Source organism: Stegodyphus dumicola, chromosome 3 (genome assembly GCF_044657685.1).
Source record: "Stegodyphus dumicola isolate Sdum_Otavi_A_Nest chromosome 3, ASM4465768v1".
Classification (NCBI taxonomy): Eukaryota; Metazoa; Arthropoda; class Arachnida; order Araneae; family Eresidae; genus Stegodyphus; species Stegodyphus dumicola.
Window position 1 is genome coordinate 146,019,832 of NC_140770.1, and position 23,198 is coordinate 146,043,029.

The window sequence follows — 23,198 nt, forward strand, 5'->3', positions numbered from 1 at the left end:
TAAGAAGAGAACGCTGTAAAAGTTTAAGCAGTTGATTTAATCTCCTCGGAAAATATTGTGAAACTTCTCTTCGTGATCTTTGCCAGTAGAGGACCGCTACTGAAAGTGACTAACATTTTTCCAACGATAATTATCGGTATATTACCCTTCTAACTTGATCCACTTCACAAAAGACCAAATTTGTCTAGAATCATTGGATCGTGGTCTGAATGTGAGGTTTCATTGTATTTCGTCGAATTTAGCATTATTTTTAAAAGCCACATCCAAAATAGACTGTTAATCATTATAATTGTTACAGAGTAAAGAAAGCAGACAAAAGAAACGTATTTATTGTACACTGCGGAAAAAAAGGGGGTGAACAGTTCTGTATCTCCCCGTTCTACTGGGTCGATTGACGAAATCTAAATTGCCTTTTTCATGACTCGATAGCGCGGTTTAGGATATATATTAAGAATTTGTATCACCATTATTCTAACATAGGTGTTTTGACACAAAATTGGACTTTTTCTGAAATAAGATATTACATAAACATATTGCATTTCAGAAATATGTAATATGTTTCTGAAATATCATATTACATATTTCTGAAATAACATTTAACATATAAATTTTTTCCCATATTCAGATTCTACGACTCAAATTCTGCCTAGATATTAAATTTTGTAGTTTTCCCTGAGAAATTTGTAGGAAAATTTAAAAATTTATGTTGAGGATTCTTTTTTAGTTTGCGCCAGAATAATTCATTTGATGGAATTCTTAATTTATAGTTACCTACTTACTTTCCTTACTTTTCATTAATGCACGAGAGGGAAAAAGGTCCATCGTTCATTCTTTCAAAAACTTTTAACAAAGTGTGTAAAACCACATTTTCGTTATTATCGCTTATATTAAATACGCCTTTTCGAAACCCGCCAAAATGTAAACTCACGTATATCTTAGGAAATTTAAAATAAAAAACTAATTTTTTTTGAGCTATGCTTAGAAATACATCTATTTTAAGAAAATATTAAAATTTTTATGCGTTATAATTCAAAATATTTTTCGAAGAATTTATAAGAAATATTTAAAAATACAAATTTTTAAAATAAATAATAAAAAATTGTACGAATTAATTTGGATTAAGCCTAAATTTCGAATTCTGGAAGAAGGAATCAAGTAAAGTTTAATAAAAAAAAAGGAGTATTAATAAATATATATCAAATTCAATTAAAATTGAGGAGCTAAAAATTTGAGAGCTAATTTAAAAAAAAACTACTCTTGCGATTTTTACAAAATTTGGCATTTTGGTATAATTTGAGTCGTAGAATCGAAATATGGAAAAAAAATTGGCATGCATTTCAGACCGATTTTGTGTCAAAATACCCATATTGAAACAATGCTATAATCGGGAGATATAGAACTGTCCCATTTTTTCCCGCAATTTACTACATATACAGTATAATGGGAGGACATGACGAAATCAGCGGATTGTTTGGGGTACACAGTGTGCGTAACTGGGTACACCGAATTACTCCCTCTGACAGCAACAATGGCTGTAATCCGGCTGGGTATCGAGTTGAAGTGAGCTTTGATACGGGTAACAGGTGGTTTCAGCTCAATGCCAGAATTCAGCAGCCGTAGTGATTGGCAAGTGCTGGTGTGTCAGTCTCCCAGCAATCCATGACCAGATGTTCAGAGTCGGTGAGAGACCCGGAGATCGTACTGGCCAGGACTACAGCCAAATGCTCTGTGTATCGAGGATGGTCAGGATGCCTGCGAGTTGAAAGCTGGTGTCATGCAGAAATTAAAAATAGGGCAAAGTTACGGGCCTTAACATGTTGAACACTCGTGTATCATGTATTTTGCCATATTCAAATAAAGTAACCACAAGCCGTTGTTACGGTTTAGCACAAAATGTTAAATCTTTTCTCATTTAGATAAAAACGCACACTGCAGGGAAAAAAAGGGGGGACAGTTGTATATCTCCCGTTCTACTGGGCCGAATGACGAAATTCAGCTTGTGTTTTGAATGTCTCGAAAGCGCGAATTAGGATATGCATTAGATTTATATATAACACAGTGCTAATATAGGTATTTTGACACAAAATAGGACTTTTCCTGAAATGACATGCCGAGGTTTTTTCCATATTTCGGTTCAACGACTCAAATTATGCCAAACTGCCAAGGTCGTAAAAATCGCACGGGTAGATTTTAAGGTATTAGCTCTAAAAATTTTAGCTTCTCAATGCTAAATGAATTTGGTATATATTTATTTATCTCTCTTTTTTTATTAAATTTATTTGATTCTTCCTTTCACATTTCGAAATATAGATTCATTCCAAATAAAATTCTTCCATTTTTTATAATTAAATTTTAAAATTTGTATTTTTAAATAATTTTTATAAATTTTTCGAAAAACATTTTGAATTGTAAACTATAAAATTTTTATCATCATCTTAAAATAGATGTGTTTCTAAGTATACCTGCAAAAAATTACATTTTTTTATTCAACATTTTCAAAGATATACGGGAATTTACATATTGGAGAGTTTTGAAATTTGGCATATTTGTTGAAAGCGATAAATCATCAAACGTGGCTTAGGCAATTTGTTAAAATTATTTGAAAATAGGAACGATGTGACTTTTTCTCCTCGTGAACAATGTGAAAAAAGAAAGGAAAATAGTTTGCCATAAATTAAGAAGTTCGTTAAAGGAATTATTCTTGGCGCAAACTGAAAAAAGTACGCCAGGATAAATTTTTGAATATCTTCGTAAATTTCCCACCAAATTTTGAAAAATTTAGTATTCAGACATAATTTGAGTCGTAGTATCGGAAGATGGAAAAAAGTTGATATGTCATTTCAAAAAAAGTCCCATTTTGTATAAAAATCCCTATGTTAGAACAATATATATAAATCTAATATGTATCCCAAGTCGCGCTTTCGAGACATGAAAAACGCAATTTGGATTTCGTTTATTGGCCCAGTAGTATGAGAGATATAGAACTGTCCCCTTTTTTTTCGCAGTGTACGTTACTTTCTTCTATTCTAAATACTTCCTTAAATTCTTGAAAGGTGCTGAGAATGGAAAGTTATTTTCTAAGCATTTCCTTTTTGTAGTGACTACTTTCTTGAATAATTTCACAAAGCTGTTATTTTTAGTTAAAAAATATGTTTTTATTACCTATCAATCGCTTAAGGTATTCACACTCCACGTGAAAGAAATTGAAAAACAATTTCTGCTGTTACTCGGGGAATTCGATTCTGATATTTGTAATTACCTCTAGTTCTTTCAACTTTTCTGCAGAAATATTTTATAAAAGATACGTATGCCATTTTGAAACATATTAATGTACTACATATTTGTGCAACCGTGTATATATGTATCAAAGTAACTAAATAGTATTTTTATTTCTTTTCGCCTTAGTTTTCCTTTCTGTTTCTTTTTGGAAACATTCCACACGCAAATGCATATATTTTCCTCTAAATAAATGTACTTAAATCTGCCAGGATTTTTTTCATGCATATCCATTATCTATACACTTAACCACTTAATATTTAAATGCACCTAACTAGTTTCCTGAAAACATTTTCTTCTAGGATGACGAAAATGTTCTACGATCCTTGGCCTTATTACGAATCGGACAATTATTCATGGATGCAAATTTTCCACCTTTGGAGTCTTCTTTGTATTACAGTCATCGACTAGTAGAAGGAAAGGTTACATGGATGAGGCCTCATGTAAGTCTCAGATCGTACCCCATTTTATGCTTTTAAAATAATTCTAATTTCTGTATTAACGAATAAAGCTTTTTAAAAATTTTAATACGAGTATTAATAAGTAAGAATATTTATAATACCAAAAGCATTGTAGGGATTATTTTAATTTTCAAATAGTTGTTTTGATTTTGAAACCCTTTCCTTTAAATTCTTGTTTTCCACCTACTACTCCCCGCCAGAATGAGATTTCAATATCGCGTCTTATGTAAATGAAGTAGAACCAGTATTTAATGGAAAGTTCAGTCATTTCTGTGGAAAAGCTCAGAAGCTCTGAGTAAAGAGTATTCTGCCTTACGGCTACGTCATTGCTTTAAGCCTATCTTGCTATGTTCGGTCGTAGTCTTAGGTGCCTGTTCGTATTCGCCGGTGGGGTTTAATTGCGAGCCAACTCGGTTAGCTATTTTTTGTGCAGATTCAGCTAAAGTTTAGCTATTAGAAAGGAAAATAGTTTGTAACTTAGCGTAACTTTTAAAGCTCGACGGGTATCTCACAATGCCCCTCGAGCTTTACAAGAATGAAAGAATGAAATTTAAATTCTGCAAATTACATTCTCCCCATCTCTAATGATTGTCATCATAAGTTTTCTCATTAAATTTTTTTGGTTTGCCATGCCTTAATCTACTGTAAAACTTTGTACAACTTTTTATGAAGATTCAACCAATGTTTAATCAACTAATATTATTTATTTTACATCTATAAGTGATATACTAACAAGTTTATCCATGCAGTAGTATAGAAATAAGTCATTAATTTTATTTTCATCGTATTTAAAAGCACTTTGATAAATAAAGACTTTTATTCTTTACTTAGGATTTTCTCAGTGTATAAGTTTAAGAAAATCACAATATGGAATGAACAGAAGAAAATAAAATTTAAAATATGTAATTAAATATTAACATATTTTTCATCAGAATCACATTATAAATAGTTCAGTTATATACATTACAAAATTAATTATTGTTATGTATTATAAAATGAATGTAAATCAATTTGGAGTATTTTATGAATGGCGTTACATCCTGGAGAACGCGTAAATCTCCCAAACATTTCTAGTTTTTGCAGAAGAACCTTTCAGTTCTTCGTATTTCAAGGTTAACAGTTATGGCTAAAGTAAACCTTATAAAATCATTAATAAATTCGAAAAATAGCATCATTAACTATGATTGAATTATACCTCGATAGATTATATTCGAATTTTGAACACCCGTAACTCGATAAGATATCTAATCGCTTCTTTCATCTAGTAAATTGTATTTTACAAGTTAGATTAGCAACGAAATTTTATCGGAATCCTTTATCAACTATACGTTTATTTGTTATAAATAAAGAGTAGCGCACGAAATATCATACCATTCAATCACTTTTAAAACTTTTAATGATATATAGGATGACCCAAGATAAACCCAATCCGAAGCAAGTGAAGTCTACCATGTCTGTACCGTTTATCTTTGGCCACGTTGCATACTATCTTCTTACGTTACATGTATTTTTCATTTGTTTGAGGTTCCGTTTGTCCTGAACACCTCGCATATTAAATCTAAAAACGTGTGTTTGGGGGTATTTTACTCATGGAAAATCCGGTAGATATCAGGGAAAATCAATATAGGATTCTGATTGTTGCGAAACAACAGTTTGCCATTTTGTTAGTGGATAAGGAGCGGTTGAGCTTTAAACAAAAGTTGAAAGAAGTAATAATGTTTATTGTAGAAACCAAGAGTTTAGTGGCGACACAAAGACATTTTCGTACACGCTTTTGGTACAAGATGGGTTTCTTGCAAACACATCATTTGCAAATTGTGTCAGCAATTGGAAGGCACAGACTCTGTGTTCGAGAGGAATTGGGAGCAATCAACCGTCCCTACAATCTGAAATTGGCAACAGGTCTTCCTTTACACACTCAGTGATTCATGCAAGACTGTGCCCGCTCACAAACTAGAAATGCTATTTGATTTCTTGTATGAGATGTTTAATGTAACTGTAACATAATATCGGTCTCTTGAATATTGCGAAGGTCGAAGATCTTAGCTTTTCGCAACTGAGGGTTAAACCGTGTGATTTCGTTTTATGGGATTGTTTGAATGGTAAGATATTCGGAAGGGAGTTTTGCAAATGTAGCGCAACCCTAGGCTATGTTCCTGCAACTCTGGAAGATTTGTACCAGATTCTGGCAGATGCAAAGGTTTGCTTGCAAGAGGCTGTGAATAAAATCACTTTTCATGCGAACTGCAGTAATTTTGTAATATTCCCATCATAAAAAATGTGTAATAAATAAAATAAATTGTATGACATTTAATGCACAACATTGTAGATTAGAGTTCCATTTTCAATTAAGTTACTTTAAAAATAATTCAGGAACTAGACACTTTCATTATATGATTCTTTATTTTTAATGCAAAATTTTTAGTGGAAAATTTTATATTGCTTTCCGAATAACCTTGAAAGTGAATAACTTACAACAATTTGTGACTGATTTGTACAAGAGAACATTTTAAAAGTATTACTTATAATAACAAGAACTGAAATAGCATATATATATATATATATGTGTGTGTGTGTGTATTCTGTCAGAGGATGAGTTCCAACGTAATTTTGCGACAAAAAATATTCGAAATGGTTTATTAAATTTGCAAGTGCAAGAAATCGCTTACAAAGTTTTTTTTTTTTTTTTTTTTTTAATTCGTTACTACCTTTATCGACATCTAGCAACAATTCGTGTTTCATTTTCTTTCATGCTTTAAAAAAATATTGTTTTCATTGACTAAAGAATATTTAAAACACAATAACACGCCGAACAAATACTAATTCAGAAGTCAAACAACAAAAATCAGCGTTATATTTTCAAATTTTCACAGGACTAGATTCGATGGTTTTACCGAACCACCACCATCAGCTGCAAGAGCGCAAATAAACGAGATAGGATAAAATGATCAGATAAGAAAGCCTGGATAGAAAATAAGCTAGTGGCGACATCTGTTGATGAAACCAAAACTAAAACATAATTTATTTAAAGGCCGAAGGCAAAGATGGATTGTAATTAGGATCATTAACTAGAACAGAAAGATTTTTCGGGTCGTTTATTTTCCCATCAATAAAATTCCGAGTTCCATACTCAAGGACTCTATTCCGGATAGGAATTCCTGTGGTATTTATAGGATTCCTTGCTAGTGTGGTTTAATTTACATTGGCGAAACCAAGAGAGCCTTAAAATTTTGCGTCATGAGGCATATGTTAGAAAAAAGGATACACAGAAGTCTTCTGTTGCCCAACATTGTTGGTCCGAAAATCACACTTTCAATTTTTCTGCTGCCAAAATTATTCAAAAAACATCTTCCATTGGAGAACTGGATTTTCTAGAGACATTTCACATTAAAAAAAATCTTTCTGTTCTAGTTAACGATCCTAATTCCAATCCATCTTTGCCTTCGGGCTTTAAAGAAATTATGTTTTAGTTCTGGTTTCACCAACAGATGGTGCCACTAGCTTATTTTCTGTCCAGGCTTTCTTATCTGATATGATCATTTAACCTATCTCGTTCATTTGCGCTTTTGCAGCTGAGGATGATGGTTCGGTAAAACTATCGAAACTAGTCCTATGAAAATTTGAAAATATAACTCTGATTTTAGTTGTTTGCCTTCTCAATTAGTAAAGAACATTTGCTTTAGAAATTTTCCAAAAGAGCGTAAAGTAAGTGAACAAAGAATATACAACAACTTTTGTTTTTGCAATTTAATTTCTGCTGCAAAACCGTTCAAAGGCTGCAATTTTTTTAACATAAATTTAACTGCAATTTTTAACATGAATTTATTATCGAAAAGAATTTTCAAGTGGCATAAGTGCATAAAATATTTAAAAGAAGGCAAATAGTCTGTTGAAGATGAACCACTTTCTCGGAGACCCCGCTTAAATTACGCGTCGATAATGTCATAGATTTGGAAATGATTTACTGTTATGCATAAATCGACAGTGAAACATTGGTAAATAATTAAGTAAATGACACTTAAAAAATTAAACCAGGAGTTGGTCAAAAATCAAGGTAATATTGAATGTTTTCTGTTTTCCCCTAGATTGCTCGCATTGGTATGCATCATCAGTTTCTGTGAATTCGCCAGACTGCTATCAAATAATATTATTTAAGCATTTTGCTGACTTTTATAAAGTCATTTGAATAACGCTCTAAACTGGGGCGAGATTAAACAAAAATTTTGTATCTGGTCCTAATTCTTTGTTGTTCGTTATGTTTAACAAAAATTTGAGAAATACGGCCCATAAATTCCGTATCCGCTTGATACAGCATTGTTTGATTTTAAAATATTGCTTTGTGGGCATCATTTTGAACCCATTGATGAACAATAGTAAATTCCCAACGAATCCTGAAATATTAAAAAGACTAAAAGATGTTTCGAGAACTGAAAAAGAAAGCTTTGCCATAAGTCATTGCAGTCAGAATGAATTATTTTGAAGGAACTGTGAAAAATATTCACCAAAAATTGAGATTTTTTTTAATAGGATCATTCTCGATATTGTTTAGTCACAATAGTACTCTAAACAGGTATAGAAAATTGATTTTATATACTTTTAATTACTTGTTTCCTTAAATGGTTTTAATATCATCCAAACTTCTGCGAAAATCTTCTTTTCAAAAACTTAATTTATTTTTAGAAATCTACAGAAGAAATCGTTCTTAAACTACAATACTGACACAACTCCAGAATACGAATTTTGAGATGTGATCGTTTCTAGCATTGTAAAATGATCTTCTTTGCGACAGAAGCACTGGCATATATTTTAGTTCATCGCCAAACCGACAGATGACAATAGTGTCCCTGCTGCATTCTTTACCTTCACGTATATTGGCTGCAATACTGCCACTCCTGAATTTGCGCCAGACTACTTTAATGACATAAAAGATCTCACAGATCAGATATATTTTATATTAAATTCTAACCGTGACGCTGTGCATTTCGACATTTATAAAGTTTCGCTTTCTTAGCTATCATAAATTGTATCCTAGCGTCGTCAGATTGACAGCGAGTTATAGCCAAGTCTAAAATTAATAAGTGAGACTTGGAAAGGATGTAAAGGACCCTTTTAATGTGACAAAAGCAAAACAAAATGTATACTGCGAAAAAAAAGAGAGAGTTCTATATCTCCCGTTCTACAAAACAACATTTAAAAATGTTTACTACAAACCTCTTGCAGTGTCTAAGAACGCTATAAAGTTTAATCGCCTGCAAGGCACTACCAAGCTGTTATTCAGCATTTTACTGCAATCTAAAATCTGAATGATAAAAATTATCTCTATTTTGAAACTTATGTAAATATAGGCTATTCTTTGGCGTTCGTGATGTAAAGGTTGTACACCCGGCGCGAATTCGAGAGGTCCAGGTTCCAGTCTCGGCCAGTGCATTGTTAATTTTTCATTCTTCCTGCTTCAAAATAACCTAATAACTCTACAGTGGCGCCCGAACTAAAAGGTGGTGGATGATGATTCTTCACCACCACGATTTGACGACTATATCTTCTAATCCCCAGTCGCCCTTTAAAAGGGGGAGTACATAAGGTATTTTCTCCCTCCTTTCTGCATGCCTTCGTGGTGCAACAGTAGCACACTCATCGCGTATTCGAGAGCTCCAGGTTCGAGTCCCAACTAGAGCATTGCTCATTTTTCTCGTCTCCAGCATAAAAAAGCCTAATGTCTCTACTATGTACTCTCGTGTGCGAAATAATAAAAGTTAGGAAGACGCAACTATAAAATGAATTTTACTTAAATAACGAGCAACATATATATATGAATTAAACAAACATGCTCTATTCGTATAAAGCAAATATAAATGAAAATTTAAATTTTAAATTATGAAATTTTAATTGCATACAAATAAACGATTAGTTATTGCTGCGAAGTAATTTACAATATCATTTAAATTCTGAGAGCATATGTAAATTAAGTGCAAGTATCTAAAACCATAAATAAATATATAATAATCCAAAAAATTAATCCTAAAAAATTTTTTTTTTAAATTTCTAAGACTAAATTAATTTCTATTAGTGAGTAATTGTTGAGCAGGAAGGAGACAGATCTTATCAAGGGGAAGCTGCCTCCAAACTTAACTCTTCAATTACTCCATTCGTGTTTCGTCATCCATATAGGCATGGGTATATTAATATTCAAAACCAAAAGTAAATCAAATGTAGTGAATTACTAAAAAATTTAAACAAAAGGAATTTTGAGAAATTTAGAAAGCAAATTAACTAAGAATCAAAATAATAATTAAATGTAAATTGCCAATGTAAAAATAGTAGAAAACCAAAGTAATTTAGAAACCTTTGCCTATTTGAAAACTTCCCTGACACGAATTATGCATGTAAATTAAAAATAAACGCTATAAAATCTATAAAAATACATAAATAATGCTAAAATAATACTAAAAAGGCAAGTAAATAAGGGAAGTTTTAATTTAACTTATCTTCCATACATTTGTATTTCAGACAGCATTTGCTAAGCTAAGTGAGGTTGAGTAGTATGTTTCTGCTAACTGTATAAATAGAGGGCACTAATATAAGGTAAAGTTGAGTGTTAGCTGCTACCTGTGAAATCTATTGTATAAACCTATTCAGTAAACTCTTAAGTAATGTAAAATGTGTGTTTGGTGTGCAAAAATGTTTCTAACTGTGAAGCATTGTAAAAATGTGTAAAAATTGAAAAAATTGCTAACTGTTACGATTTGTGAAAATATATGTTACTGTTAAGGATTGTAAAAAATCAAAAAATGTTTTTGAAATAAAGTTCGAAAACTTTTTTGAGGTAAAATTAATTTAATTTAATTTAATTTTAAGTTCGAAATTTTTTTAAAAAGTTTTTTTATTTAAAAAAATTATATACTATATATATATTAATCCTTTGAGTTGTTGAATTGAAACATTAAAACATGAATAATTGAAATATTAATTATTACAACATAACAATATTTTAATTTTAACTTTAAAAAATATATTAAAATTTTCTATTTTAATTTTAATTTTCCTATTTAAAAAAAAATAAATATCTTCTTAGCAATTTGCATCTGCATTGTTATAAATTAATGAGTATTTTTTAACTCAATATATATGTTTCTTTTAACTTGTATTCTTAAACAATACTATAATTATTTTGAAAAATAGAACGTATTTAGTTGATTCTAATTTAAATTTACATTTAGATTGATAAATTAGTATATTCTACACTCCCAAAATATTAGAATGAATTTCTGTTTTTGATAAAACTAATTAGCAAAGTTACAAAACGCATTAATTTTCCCATTTTATTATAGAAAATTTGAAATTATGATATATAAAATGCCTCATGAGCTTGTAGTGTTGCGTGGCCCCAACTTGTCAGTAACTATGGTAGTGACTGCTATGAACAGTAAATTACACAAACTCGTAAGAAGGGTTTAAATCCCTTTTTATTCCACTTTAGAAACAACAGCTGAGTTCACTTGACGCTCACAAACTACGCCGACCCGGCGGTTTAACAAAAACAGAACTGTGAAACTAAAAATTAATGACAGGATGAATAAACAACTAGATCACTACCTACGAGGCTCTGAAATCGTAACTAACTTAACCGCGTTCTAAAATACAGCTGAGATTCAGCAAGCTTACTGATTAAGCAGTTGAAAGACTCAACGAACTGCCGAGATAGGCACACATTCCGAAACGCGCGGTTCTTAAATTTCTACCTAGCAACCTTCACGTTAGCGATTCAAGAAGCACACATACAACCTCGTTTACCTTCTATTTAAACTCAACTTACTTCTGATAAAATTTGAATATACTGCGCGTTCTACCATAATTTACATACTCTGGCATGGGCAATTCTAGGGGAAAGTAAAGGCTTGACAGGAAAGATAGCTTAAAATAAATGTTATTTAAAATAAATATAAACCCTACAAGCTTTGAACTGAAAATTCTGTTTACATTTCTTAATGCACAATCAAACTTGCATACGAACTCAGCTGGATGTCTTCAAGACAATATTTTGTTTTAAACAGATTTGTTCTCTTGTTTTTGATAGGAGATGATTCCGGAGCCCAAACTGCTTATCGACACCATCAGTCGTCACGACATTGTACAAGGCGTGCTCGCTGATTGCTGGTTTCTTTCTTCTTGTGCGGCAGTAGCGCAACGTCCGGATCTGATGAGAAGAGTAAGCATAAATACATTATTGATCATACTTTATTTTACTCCTAAATAATACAGGTACCGTAAATGTTGGACAAACTTTTAGGGGAGGTAGGGTACATAATAAGGATTACGAATTGCATAGGAAGCCATGGCTTGAAACATCACTGTACGCCGCCAGGGGGGTCTCTACAGGAGAGTGCTAGTGGAAAGTGAGGATTGCCTCATTCGAGCGGTACCATACGAAAAGCATGGAAAGCTATTCGAAGAGAGCTTGTAGATATGCAATTAGTGTATGGACATATACTTAGTGTACGCGTCTCCGTCAGACATCAACCATACCACAGTTTGTTTGCACGTCTGCATCAAAATTTGTGCAACTACGGGTCATTAAGAAGCAGACTCATTTTCGACTGGATATGCATAGTCATTTGAACATATCATTCCCGCATCGATGGATTGGGCGTGGTGGATCGGTTCCCTACCCCCCCCCCCGCTCACCGGATTTATGAGCCTTGATTTCATTTTGTGGGAAGCCATCAAAAGTGTTGTGTATCACGATCCTGTTGTGTCTGAAATGGATCTCATGGGAAGACTCGCCTGCGCATCTGCTACAGTCAAAAAAACTTCCTGTGTGTTTGAATATGTTCGGCAATCAAAGTTCCGTCGTTGTCAGGTATGTTTGGCGTCTGATGGTGCAAACATCGTGCATCGAAACACCATTTGTATTCATGTCCAATAAATGTTTCAAATGAATCACTCTCTTGTTTCCTTTCCCATCTTCTACCTCTGCTACCACTTACCCCTAACATTTCCGGGTATTGGTTCCTATGCAATTCGTAATCCTTATTGATGTGTCCTATTTCCCCTATCACTAACTTCTTCCGTAAATGTTTGTCACAACAATTACGGTACACTCTGTGTATTATTGCTTTTAATATTCAAATCTCAGATCTTGGGAAAATAGAAATTGTTTCCAAAGCTTTAGAATTTTAAATGCCGAAGCATGAGTATGTGCGTCGTTTGAAACATTTTTGTAGTGGTTTCGACGTTTTCTGACAGCGCTGTAATTTTGTCTGCTTCACAAGAATGTGCCGCTTGCAGCCTTTCATTAACCAGGGAAAGGAATTTTATAAAGGTTGAATATTATAAGTTGCCTCATCCGAATCAGGAAAATAGAACAAATCTATTCATTTCGAAATAAAAATCCCAAGCTTTATTTTATACAATGTGCTTTGGGAAGCAATTGAACTGTTAAAATGTATAATTTATATGTGGACAGAATGCATTCATTTGTGAACACGTTTTAGAGAAAATTGCTTGAAGAAGAAACAGTGCAGCACACCTAGAATGATTCCTTAGAATTATTTATTTCAGTTGACACTGTTTTTCGAAAGTAAAGCAAGCAATGCGAATTCTTACCTTCGTAAATCGCGCTCCTATTTCATCAAATGAAATTCATTGTGGATGCAAAAAGGAAAAAACAAATATTACATGATGTAACCAATTAAAATCTGTACCGAAAAAGTGTGCGAATTAACCATTGGTTGAAAATGATGTTTTTATGACGATTTTGAAAAAATAATTTTAAACACATAAAAAATTTTAAATGATGATTGTATTTATCAATTATGGTTAAAAAAGCCCCAAAATGACTGACCAACTAAACGAGATATAATTATTTTCCCGTTGCTAGGCAACGAACAAGGTATGAGGTTCTTGAGAGTGTTGGACATATACAATAGAAATAATTTCCGAACAAACACACGAGGCAGCAGTAAACAGCCGAGCACACATTTTGCGCTCATAGCCTACACCACTGATTCCGCCGAACGCACATATGCGTCCACAGGCCACATTGATGGTTTATTACTGGACGCACATATGCGAATACGGCAGTCAAAGGGTTAAGTTTGATCCCTCTGCAATTCCTAACGATGAATTATTTGTTCGCAAACTGTCGCGTAACACCTCATTCTTCTAAAATAAGTGTAGGGTTTAATTAGCTTTGCGCAATCTGCGAATGACCTTGTTAAATCTAAGATTAGTACTTACCATAACAACTGAAAGAACAATATCTGCGACTACTGTGTGGCAAAGGTTACATATGGAAGGTCTGTATGTCTAGGGTACCACGAATTCTTGTTCCTTAGACGTTACAATCAGAACAGAGTTGTTAATATGTAACTGGAAAACAATTGAATGATCCGATGCATTTTTCATGGATGATTCAGGATTTGCGCTGGAATGCTACGATAAGATGTGCTAAGAGAAGAAAAAGCGCGGAATGAACCCAGTAATAGTCATGAACATCACACCTTCAGCGCTACCAATGTAAGGTAGTGTTGTAAGCTGGGTTTTCCTAGAATAATCTCATCGATCTACACGTCTTTAAATTCCGTATCGATGGATGGCTTTCCCATTCGTTACACGTAAAACTTTCTACCAGTTCCTGATCAGTCCGATTTTAGGTTGGATTTTTATTGGAAGAGAAGCATTGAGGGTACATATCAGAGGGTCATTTTGGATTTATAATCACATTGGGGGGGGGTTGAAGATATCGGAACAAATTTCTTCACCCCATGACTCTATGCTACAGTAGTTGGTGCTTTATTTTAATCTAATGGATGATAATATATGACTATATAGAGACTGAAAGGTATCACTATCATGGAATGGATCATCATATTCACCCGAACTCAAGCCTACCAGCATCTCAAACATATTGTCGACGTTCACGTATTTCCTCCAATTATTTGCCCTATTAGAACAAAGCAGCTCTGTTTCTCTGCTGTGAATGATTATTTAACAGGAATTTATTATGTGAATGAGTGTTTAACAGGAATTTACAAGTATTATGTGAATGATTATTTAACAGGAAGTACGTTAGACCGTTGTAAAGCTTGTCAGAAGGTCAGAGGTGGCCAAATATCTTATTATAAGTTTATTTTTTTGCAACGCTAGCGGAGAAAAAATTTTAATATACAAACTTGAACAAATATAAAAGACAGCAAAATTTTTAAGTATGATTTGTTTAATATAACATTTTGCATTTTGTTTAATGAATATATAACCAAATTGCCTACTTTCATGTGAAAATTTGAGCCAATCGAAATATAACTTTTCCGATTATGTGGAATTTACCATCGGAGGCTTTACTTTTGGAAAGCAGAATATTTTGAAACGGCCAATATCTTTATTAATCTACCTATCTCTTTGAATACAAAGTCTATGTATACATTTCTTTATGTACTTAATTTGATTAAAAATTTCATGATCATAAAGTTGTATGTACTAAAATAATTTGCATTGTTCTGTTTAAGACTACCAACTGTCTACGAAAATCTTAGGAAACAGACAATCAAGCAAACTGGAGATATATAATAAGCACCAAAAATGCATATAGATAATATTTGTCTATATTATATTTTTATATTAGTAGTTATCTTATAATCAAACTAGCCGTTACGCTTCCAGCCTTCGTCTGGCTTTTAAATGTACCGGAAAAATGCCTAAAGGGAACACCAAACATTAAATTTAAAAACTGCACAGTAATTTACTTTATAGAACAACTTTATTAAAAAAAATTGAATAAAAATGTATTACATATAAAAAATTACAATGAAATAAGAAATATCCCTTAATACAAATATTAATTATTCTAATAAATAAATTAACCAACTTCCCGTTGCCTTCTCTCAACAAATGTAGAGTTTCTAAGAGAAATATTAAATTTAAAAACTGCACAGAATTATCGCCCTCATTTTTCCAGGTGGCAACAGAGCTGATTTTCAGATCAGTATACAAAGCATTGGATGAAAACCTGTTGCCAAAACCACATTTCTAAAAGAATGAAGCTATTCAAAGTGATGCGATTTCATCAAGTAAAGATAAAATTAAAAAAAAAAAATCTGATTCGAATTTTGAAAACAAAAGACGCTTCGAGGTGCTTCGAGGTCTTGTCAGATGCACCTATGCACCAAATGTCGTAGCCCTGGATCTATTAGCTTACGCGCAGCACGAACGAAAGACACACACCACACAGACAGACTCTTTCTTTTATTATATGTAGAGATAGAGATAGAGATAATTGAGGATAGATAAATAGATCCGCCATTTCTTGATCTATTAATTTTTTCTCTTGCTCATAGTTCTTTGTCATTTAATGTCAAATAAATATTTTTTGATGGATACGTTTATTTTTGATGCTATTCATTACACAGCAATAATCTGAGACTAACTATTAATATAGTTACACAGAAGACTACTGAACTGAGAAACCTCAATAATATTGGAGGTGGATCAACTAATAAACAAATTAATCTATGTCTTTTCTATTATCAGGTAATAGCCCCCTATCAACCACTTTATGGGTTTGGATATCGTGGCATCGTAAGGTTTCGTTTCTGGCGTTTTGGTAAATGGATCAATGTCTACATAGATGACTTGTTGCCAACAAGAGAAGGCGAATTATTATTTTCACGGTGCTCGGACAGAAGAGAATTCTGGGTGGCATTGTTGGAGAAAGCATACGCCAAGTAAGTACTTTACCTGATATATGGGATATAATGAGAATCATAATATAATATAATGAGAAAATCATAATCGTTTTGCTTTAAGAAGGAAAAAAAAAATTTGAACTCACTTTTCATTAATTCGACTTCCTCGAGTCACTGAATTCATACTTTTAAAAATGTATAACTTATACCTTAACACTAAATTCACTGAAATAAGCTACATGGTACTTAATTGATTAATAATTATCCTGTGATAAATACAACAAGAATCTGCATGTTTCCCTTGAAAATTTCTGATGATTAAAATACTAAAATGACTTAAATAATAATAAAAATAATAAATAATTAATAAAAAATATCTACCTGATCTTACTTTCAGAACTAGCTCAACAAATATGGTTTTAATCCTGATCTAAATTTGACGTGTTACAGAGAAAGGTATCATTATGAAACTGGCAGTAAAAGTATTTTTCGACTAAATATCAACTAATGACTAAACATCAAGTAATCACGACAATAGTAACGACTAAATATCAAGTAATAATTACTAAAAAATTGAAAATGAATTTTAAAGTGAATTTCAAAGTTAACTTACTTCTGGTAGTCCGAGCAAGATGAAAAATTAAGTTCACGCCAAAATAATGAATGTTCTGCATGAATATATGTATGTTTCTCGCACTGTGATAAAAAGACGGTATCTAAACCCATCAAAATTTGAATAACGTAATCTTCCATAGAATATGGGCATGTGAGAGCCCTAATTCGGAATTTGAAATTTGTTTTATTATCGATTTCATATGTTGTAACACTTAACGAATTAATAAACTAAACGATTTCGAAGCGAGCAATGGCGACACTTTACGAAAAAAAAAAAAAAATTATCTCCAGCGCACGAGACGGTGTATCAGATATTCTAAAGATATGCTCATTTTAAAACTATTGCGATATTGCTCTATCTAAACTATTGCGAACTGAATTTCATGATATAAGTGCGGAGATATTTAACAAATAAAGGTAACACACACACACACACAAAAAAAAAAAAAAAAAAAAAAAAACGCCCCTTTGGACGTAATTTAAAATCTGAAACCTTTCAGATTTTATATTTGAATCTTTTTTAATTTTCTTAAGAATTGCTTCTTAGAAACATTCTCATCTATTTTATTTTAGCTGAACTAGAAGCTGTCTCGAGCTCTTCATGTTAGGCTATTTGAATTAGGCGTTATTTGAAATTTGGCGACTGTTATTCAATATGGCTTTCTCTATCCCTCGCACGTCATCTCATTTTTCCTTAACATCTACGTAACAACCTTACCTGTTCCTGTATTTATCTGGCCGTTTTGTTTTAAAATTAATCCTCAGTAGACTCACAAAAGATGCAAGGATAAAACAATATTCAGTAAAAACAATTAACTCATAAAATAATAACATTGTAGCTTAAAATTTGAAATTATTAAAAAATGTTATAATTTCCCAAAACAAGTGCCCAATTAAAATTTAAAAATTTCTGTTGTATTCAATCCTGGTGTTAGTTTTGCATAGTTTCATTTAGAATTCCCAATTTATTTAATATTTTTAACTAAACTATAAAGGATAATTATTAAATTTCCGATACTCTATAAGGTATTTTCATCCTCCTTCCAACATACCTTCGTGTGTAACGGTATAAGGTATTTCTTTCGCCTTTTTAGCATGCCTTCGTGGTGTAATGGTCAGCACGCTCGACGCGTAGTCGAAAGGTCCGTGGTTCGAGTCCCGGCGAGGGCATTTCTCATTTTTCATCTCTCGTGTTTCCGAAATAACCCAATGTCTACATTTTTCATGTCTTGTGCATCAAACATCCTAAGGATTCTACGGTGGCGCCCGAACTAAAAGGTGGCGGACGATAATTCGCCACTATCAGGATATGGCGATTGGGACCTCTCATCCCCAGTCGCTCTTAAAAAGGGAAAGTATATGAGGTAAAGTGGTATAACGGTAGCACACTCGGCACGTATTCGAGAAGTCCAGGTTTGAGTCCGTCTTCGGGCGCCGGTGTAGAGTCCTTAGGTTTTCTGAAGCAGGAGATGCGAAAATGTGCATTGGCCTAGCCAGGAATCGATCCTGGACCTCTCGAATACGCACCGAGTGTGCTACCGTTACAACACGAAGGCATGCTGGAACTAGGACAGAAATTACCTTCTCTGATGATAAATTAAAAATTAAAGAAAATTTCTCTGATTTAATAACCTTATAACGTTTTCCTCAGTTTCCTTCATAGTTCCTACAATGTTTCTAGAATTTTCTTTAAATTGAAAGAGAAAGAAACGGGTGTGATAAGGTCACATAAAAGAAGAAGAGACTGAAGAATAATATGGACAAGAATGTCTCGTGAGAATAAGCTGAAAATTATTATTTTTTAATTTACAAACACGTTTTCAATAGTTGTTAAAATAGTAGTGATCTGCAAATTTGCATACCCTCAACAGTGTGTGTAAATAATTCAGCAGTGACAAACAGGTCATTTAGTTACTTAGTGTGTGCTATTTAATCACTAGTAGCAGAGTGTGCGATAGTTATTCAGGTACCAATTAATCAGCGGCAATGTGTGTGATAATCATCAGCAGTGTGAATGGTAATTTTTAATAGTGTCAAGTTTCCTTTTTCAGTTAATGAAAGTGTTCAATTTGTGCATAGTGTCTCTGCATTTTGCTTTTGCAAAGTGTGCATTACGTGTTTTTGTGCTTGTGAATCTCAACCTAATTGGATTACTAAAGTCACAGATGAAACGCATATAAAAACTGGCTGCTAAGTATAGTTATGTTTGGATTACACACATGTTCTTCTCTATTGAAGTAGACGAAGCATGGTAGGACATTAATATCTTTTAGCTGCTTTTTATTATTATTATTATTATTTTATAGTTGCTTTAATATATTAACTGAATTAATCATATGTTCCGTAGTTTCTTTTTGTGTTCTATCCATTAGTATATAATCATATTCATGCTGTGGTGTTTAGAGTTTTAATTGTATATTAAAGCACACTGTATTATCATTTAATAGTTTTTCCCCCTTTTTTTATATAATTTTTAAATATTTCTTTATTAATATTTATCCTCATCTGTCACCAGTATTCTAAAGTATTTACACTGCATTTTACCCTTATTTGTTTGGTTATTAGTTGTTAAAGCTTATGTTAATCATGCACAAGTGACCTAACATTTTATAACAGTAACTCAATTCTTATCCTATAATTGATTGTATTTCACATTCTCAGTCCGTGATAATTTTGTTATTTGTTTGTTATTGTGTTTAGTTAATGGGATTTCCAAGTGTTTAGTTCTTAAGTTTACTTACGTAAAGGAGTCTAGGTTCTTTACGGTCTAGATTCTGTACCTTACTGAGAGGATTTTCTTAGTGCAAATGTGTTAAAGCTCACTTGACAATTCTATAACTATAAATGCATAATTTAGTTTTCGGCACATAGCGCAAGCATACTACTTAGCTTCTCACTTCAACGTGAACTCTGCCCTTTCACAGTGTGCGTACATTAACGGTAAATGTATTATTATTATTATAATTATAGTTCACACATTGTGTTTGATATTATAATTGATCTTTATCCTTTTATTTACATTTAAGTAACTTATCTATATTAATTGTATCATTTATTTGTATTGCTTTACTTGGAATTCATTTATGTGTATGTATCTGTTAGCTACATCAAAATCATAACTTTTTATTGTTATTAGGATATAAGAATTATCTGTATCACTATCGTCTTTAAAATAGTTAGTAACACTGAGCATGGTCCAGTTTCATTCCATTCTTACACCAGTGTTCTCAGAGTGACTCTAATAATAGTGCTGCCAGTACTAAGCACTCAGCATACCTGTTATGATCTCAGTCCTCTCAATCCTATTTTACATTAGTGATATTAAATGATTTATAGTTTCATGTTAAAAGCACAGTACTTTTGAGTTCCCTCACAGCATTAATGCACGTTATTTAGCATGGCATCTATCGTAGCGTCCCCTGCCAACTCCGCTTCCTCAGCAGGAACCTGCCTCTCGACTGCTACCTCACAGATCTCCGCTATTGTACAAGAAACTGACTCCGACTCCTCTAGTAGGGAAGTTATATTTAATAAGCCTGTGATAAGATCTTAGCGTTGCTGACGGCCAAAAACACATCGAAAAAATTTAATAAGGCAGATACTACCATACTGCGAAATAGCCTCAGCAAGCTAAGGAGCTTACTAACAGAGCAAGAGCTTACGATAGCAAGACTAGAAGGGCAATTAGAGGAGACCAGATCAAGTGTCACTCTAAAGTGCACTCACCAGAACACGGTACATTCAAAAGACGAGAATAATCAAGTTCCTGAAGAGGAGGACGAAGCTAACTTGTCACTTTATACAGAAGTAGTTAAAAGAGGTAGAAGAAAAGGAATAAAAGGTAAATCCACAGCAGACAACTGTCAGAACGATTTTCATAGAAAAGCAGAGCCTGTACTTCTGGTGAAAGGTAAGGACGAAGATAGAACACCGGACAGTATTAGGGCACAGCTCATTGATACCATTAAGCCTCAGAAACTGGGAATCTCGATAACACTTGTACGCCCTACCAGATCAAAGGAATTGTTAATTCGTTGCAGAGAGAAAGCACATCTCCAAAGGCTCCAGAGCGCCATCCTGAATTCCACTAGTCTTAGAGAGTCTCTCAGTGTTAGAATTCCCAAACCGATAAGGAAATCACTTATAGTCTTTGGAGTGCCGCAGGACACCACGGCTGAGGAGGTAACTACAGCATTTGAGCAGCTTATTCCTCAAGAGTCCCGAGATATTGCTTTCCCTAGAAGACCTCTGCCCAGAACAGACGGTTACAGTAACTGGTTGGTAGAAATCGCCTCGGAACATTTTGTCAGAATTCTGAACTGCAAGAGGATATTCCTAGGCCTTAATTCTTGCTCTTTCAAAGAATACTTCCAGGTTCAGCGCTGTTATAACTGCCAAGAATTCGGGCACTTGGGAAGAAACTGCAAGTCAACTCCAAATTGTGCAAGGTGCAGCAAAGGACATCTCACAAAAGAGTGTACAACAGACACAGAAAGTTGTGTTAACTGTCAAAATTCTAACCAGGCAAAAGGAACTTCTCACGACTTCCATCACCCAGTCAACTTTTCGAAATGTCCTTGTTACCGAGAAGAATTGGAACGTCTCAGCTTGAACAGAACCCTCCCAATGTAAATTCGCATAGTTCGACTCAAGAGTCTGATGCGTCGCGCTCAGGCGAACAATTAACATCTCTATTTGCTAACGAATTGCAAGGTATGATATTCTCCCAATGCAATCTGCAAAGGGCGCGAGCAGCTACATTAAATTTTGCTGATCTATTGGTAAGATTTAAGGCCACAGTCTCATTTATACAGGAGTTTTATACTAGTGGGGAATACATACCTGGTCTGCCAAGCACAGCTAAAATCTACTTGTCAACTTTAAAACTCGCAGGTTTGATTTATCACGGTCCATTGTCACCAGTTCTAATCCGACAAACCGGACATACAGTTACAATCCTTTTAGAACTACACACTTCCTCGCTAGCCCTCACGAGCGTCTATATGCCTCCCAGTGGTTCTATGGATGATCTTCTGCAGGAACTGAATCCTGATTTTCTTGCCAGATATCCGTTTCACATTATAGCAGGGGATTTTAATGCCTCGAGTTCTCTTTGGGGAGCACGGGGAGAAAATGAGAGAGGCCGGAAGGTTCTAGACTTTATCTCGGAAAGTCGGCTAGTTCAACTCTGAGGAGTCCCCTCCCACTTTCTTTACCACTAGGGCGGAGGGTTGGCCTGATCTGACTTTAGCTTCATCCCCACTAGCACATCTTATCAGCAATTGGAGAGTCAGTGATACGCCGACGTTCAGTGATCACAGGCTGATTCTCTTTGAACTGAAATTGCCGAGCATATATTACACACAGTATCGCTTAAAGACGAAATATGGCGGACATTCCAAGTTCATGCAACAGTGCAGGCTGATTTTGCCCCAGTACCTCAAAGGACTAGACAACTGTACATCTGGTATCGATTTGGACAGGATCTACGATAAATTAATACATGATCTAATGGCAGTTGCTCGGATGTCATACAAAAGGAAGAGATTGAAAATATCTGACTCTTTATCCTGGTGGAACGGCAAACTTACGGAGCAGAGGAGTAGAGTTAGGGCTTTACGCAGAAGAGCGCAGGCGGAAATAGACCCTGCCGCCAGGCAAAGTAGAATGCAACTTTACAGAATGGAACACGCCAGTTACAAAAAACTAATCATTAATAGCAAACTGGAAGCGTGGCAAAACCATTGCAGCAGAGTCATAGAGCATTATGGCAAGGTACAGACAGTAGCCTGTGCGAAAGTATTTCGTCCACTACAGTTAGCAGCTTCGCAACTTGGCACTACTAGCGAAGAAATTTTGGGCAACATACTTGAAGCTATCTTTCGCAATGACACACAGGATACAGACTCAGCACGACAGGCGGACATCAGAAAACACTATGATAACTGTAATTGGACTACCACTGAAAGTGACTCGAAGCTGCCAGCGCCAAAAGAATTGCACAGAATAGTCAAGGCCCTAGTCAATAACAAGGCACCGGGCCCAGACGGCCTTGACAACATCTTAATCAAGGTTGTGCATCAAGCATGCCCAAAGCTCTTGGTTAAATTATGCGGCACATGTTGGAGACTGGGTCATTTCCCAACAACTATGAAAATAGCCGAGA

General features: G+C 33.9%; 1 protein-coding gene across 2 annotated transcripts in view; it reads left to right on the top strand.

Moving 5' to 3' along the window:
- Nucleotides 1–23,198, top strand: part of LOC118189043 (calpain-A-like) — a 170,970-nt gene that overhangs the window by 56,360 nt on the left and 91,412 nt on the right. For both annotated transcript variants that reach the window (XM_085813423.1, XM_085813424.1), the window contains exons 3-5: nucleotides 3,579–3,719; nucleotides 11,812–11,943; nucleotides 16,263–16,456. In XM_085813423.1, coding sequence (XP_085669549.1) covers nucleotides 3,579–3,719; nucleotides 11,812–11,943; nucleotides 16,263–16,456 — 467 coding nt within the window. The remainder of the gene's footprint in view (nucleotides 1–3,578; nucleotides 3,720–11,811; nucleotides 11,944–16,262; nucleotides 16,457–23,198) is intronic.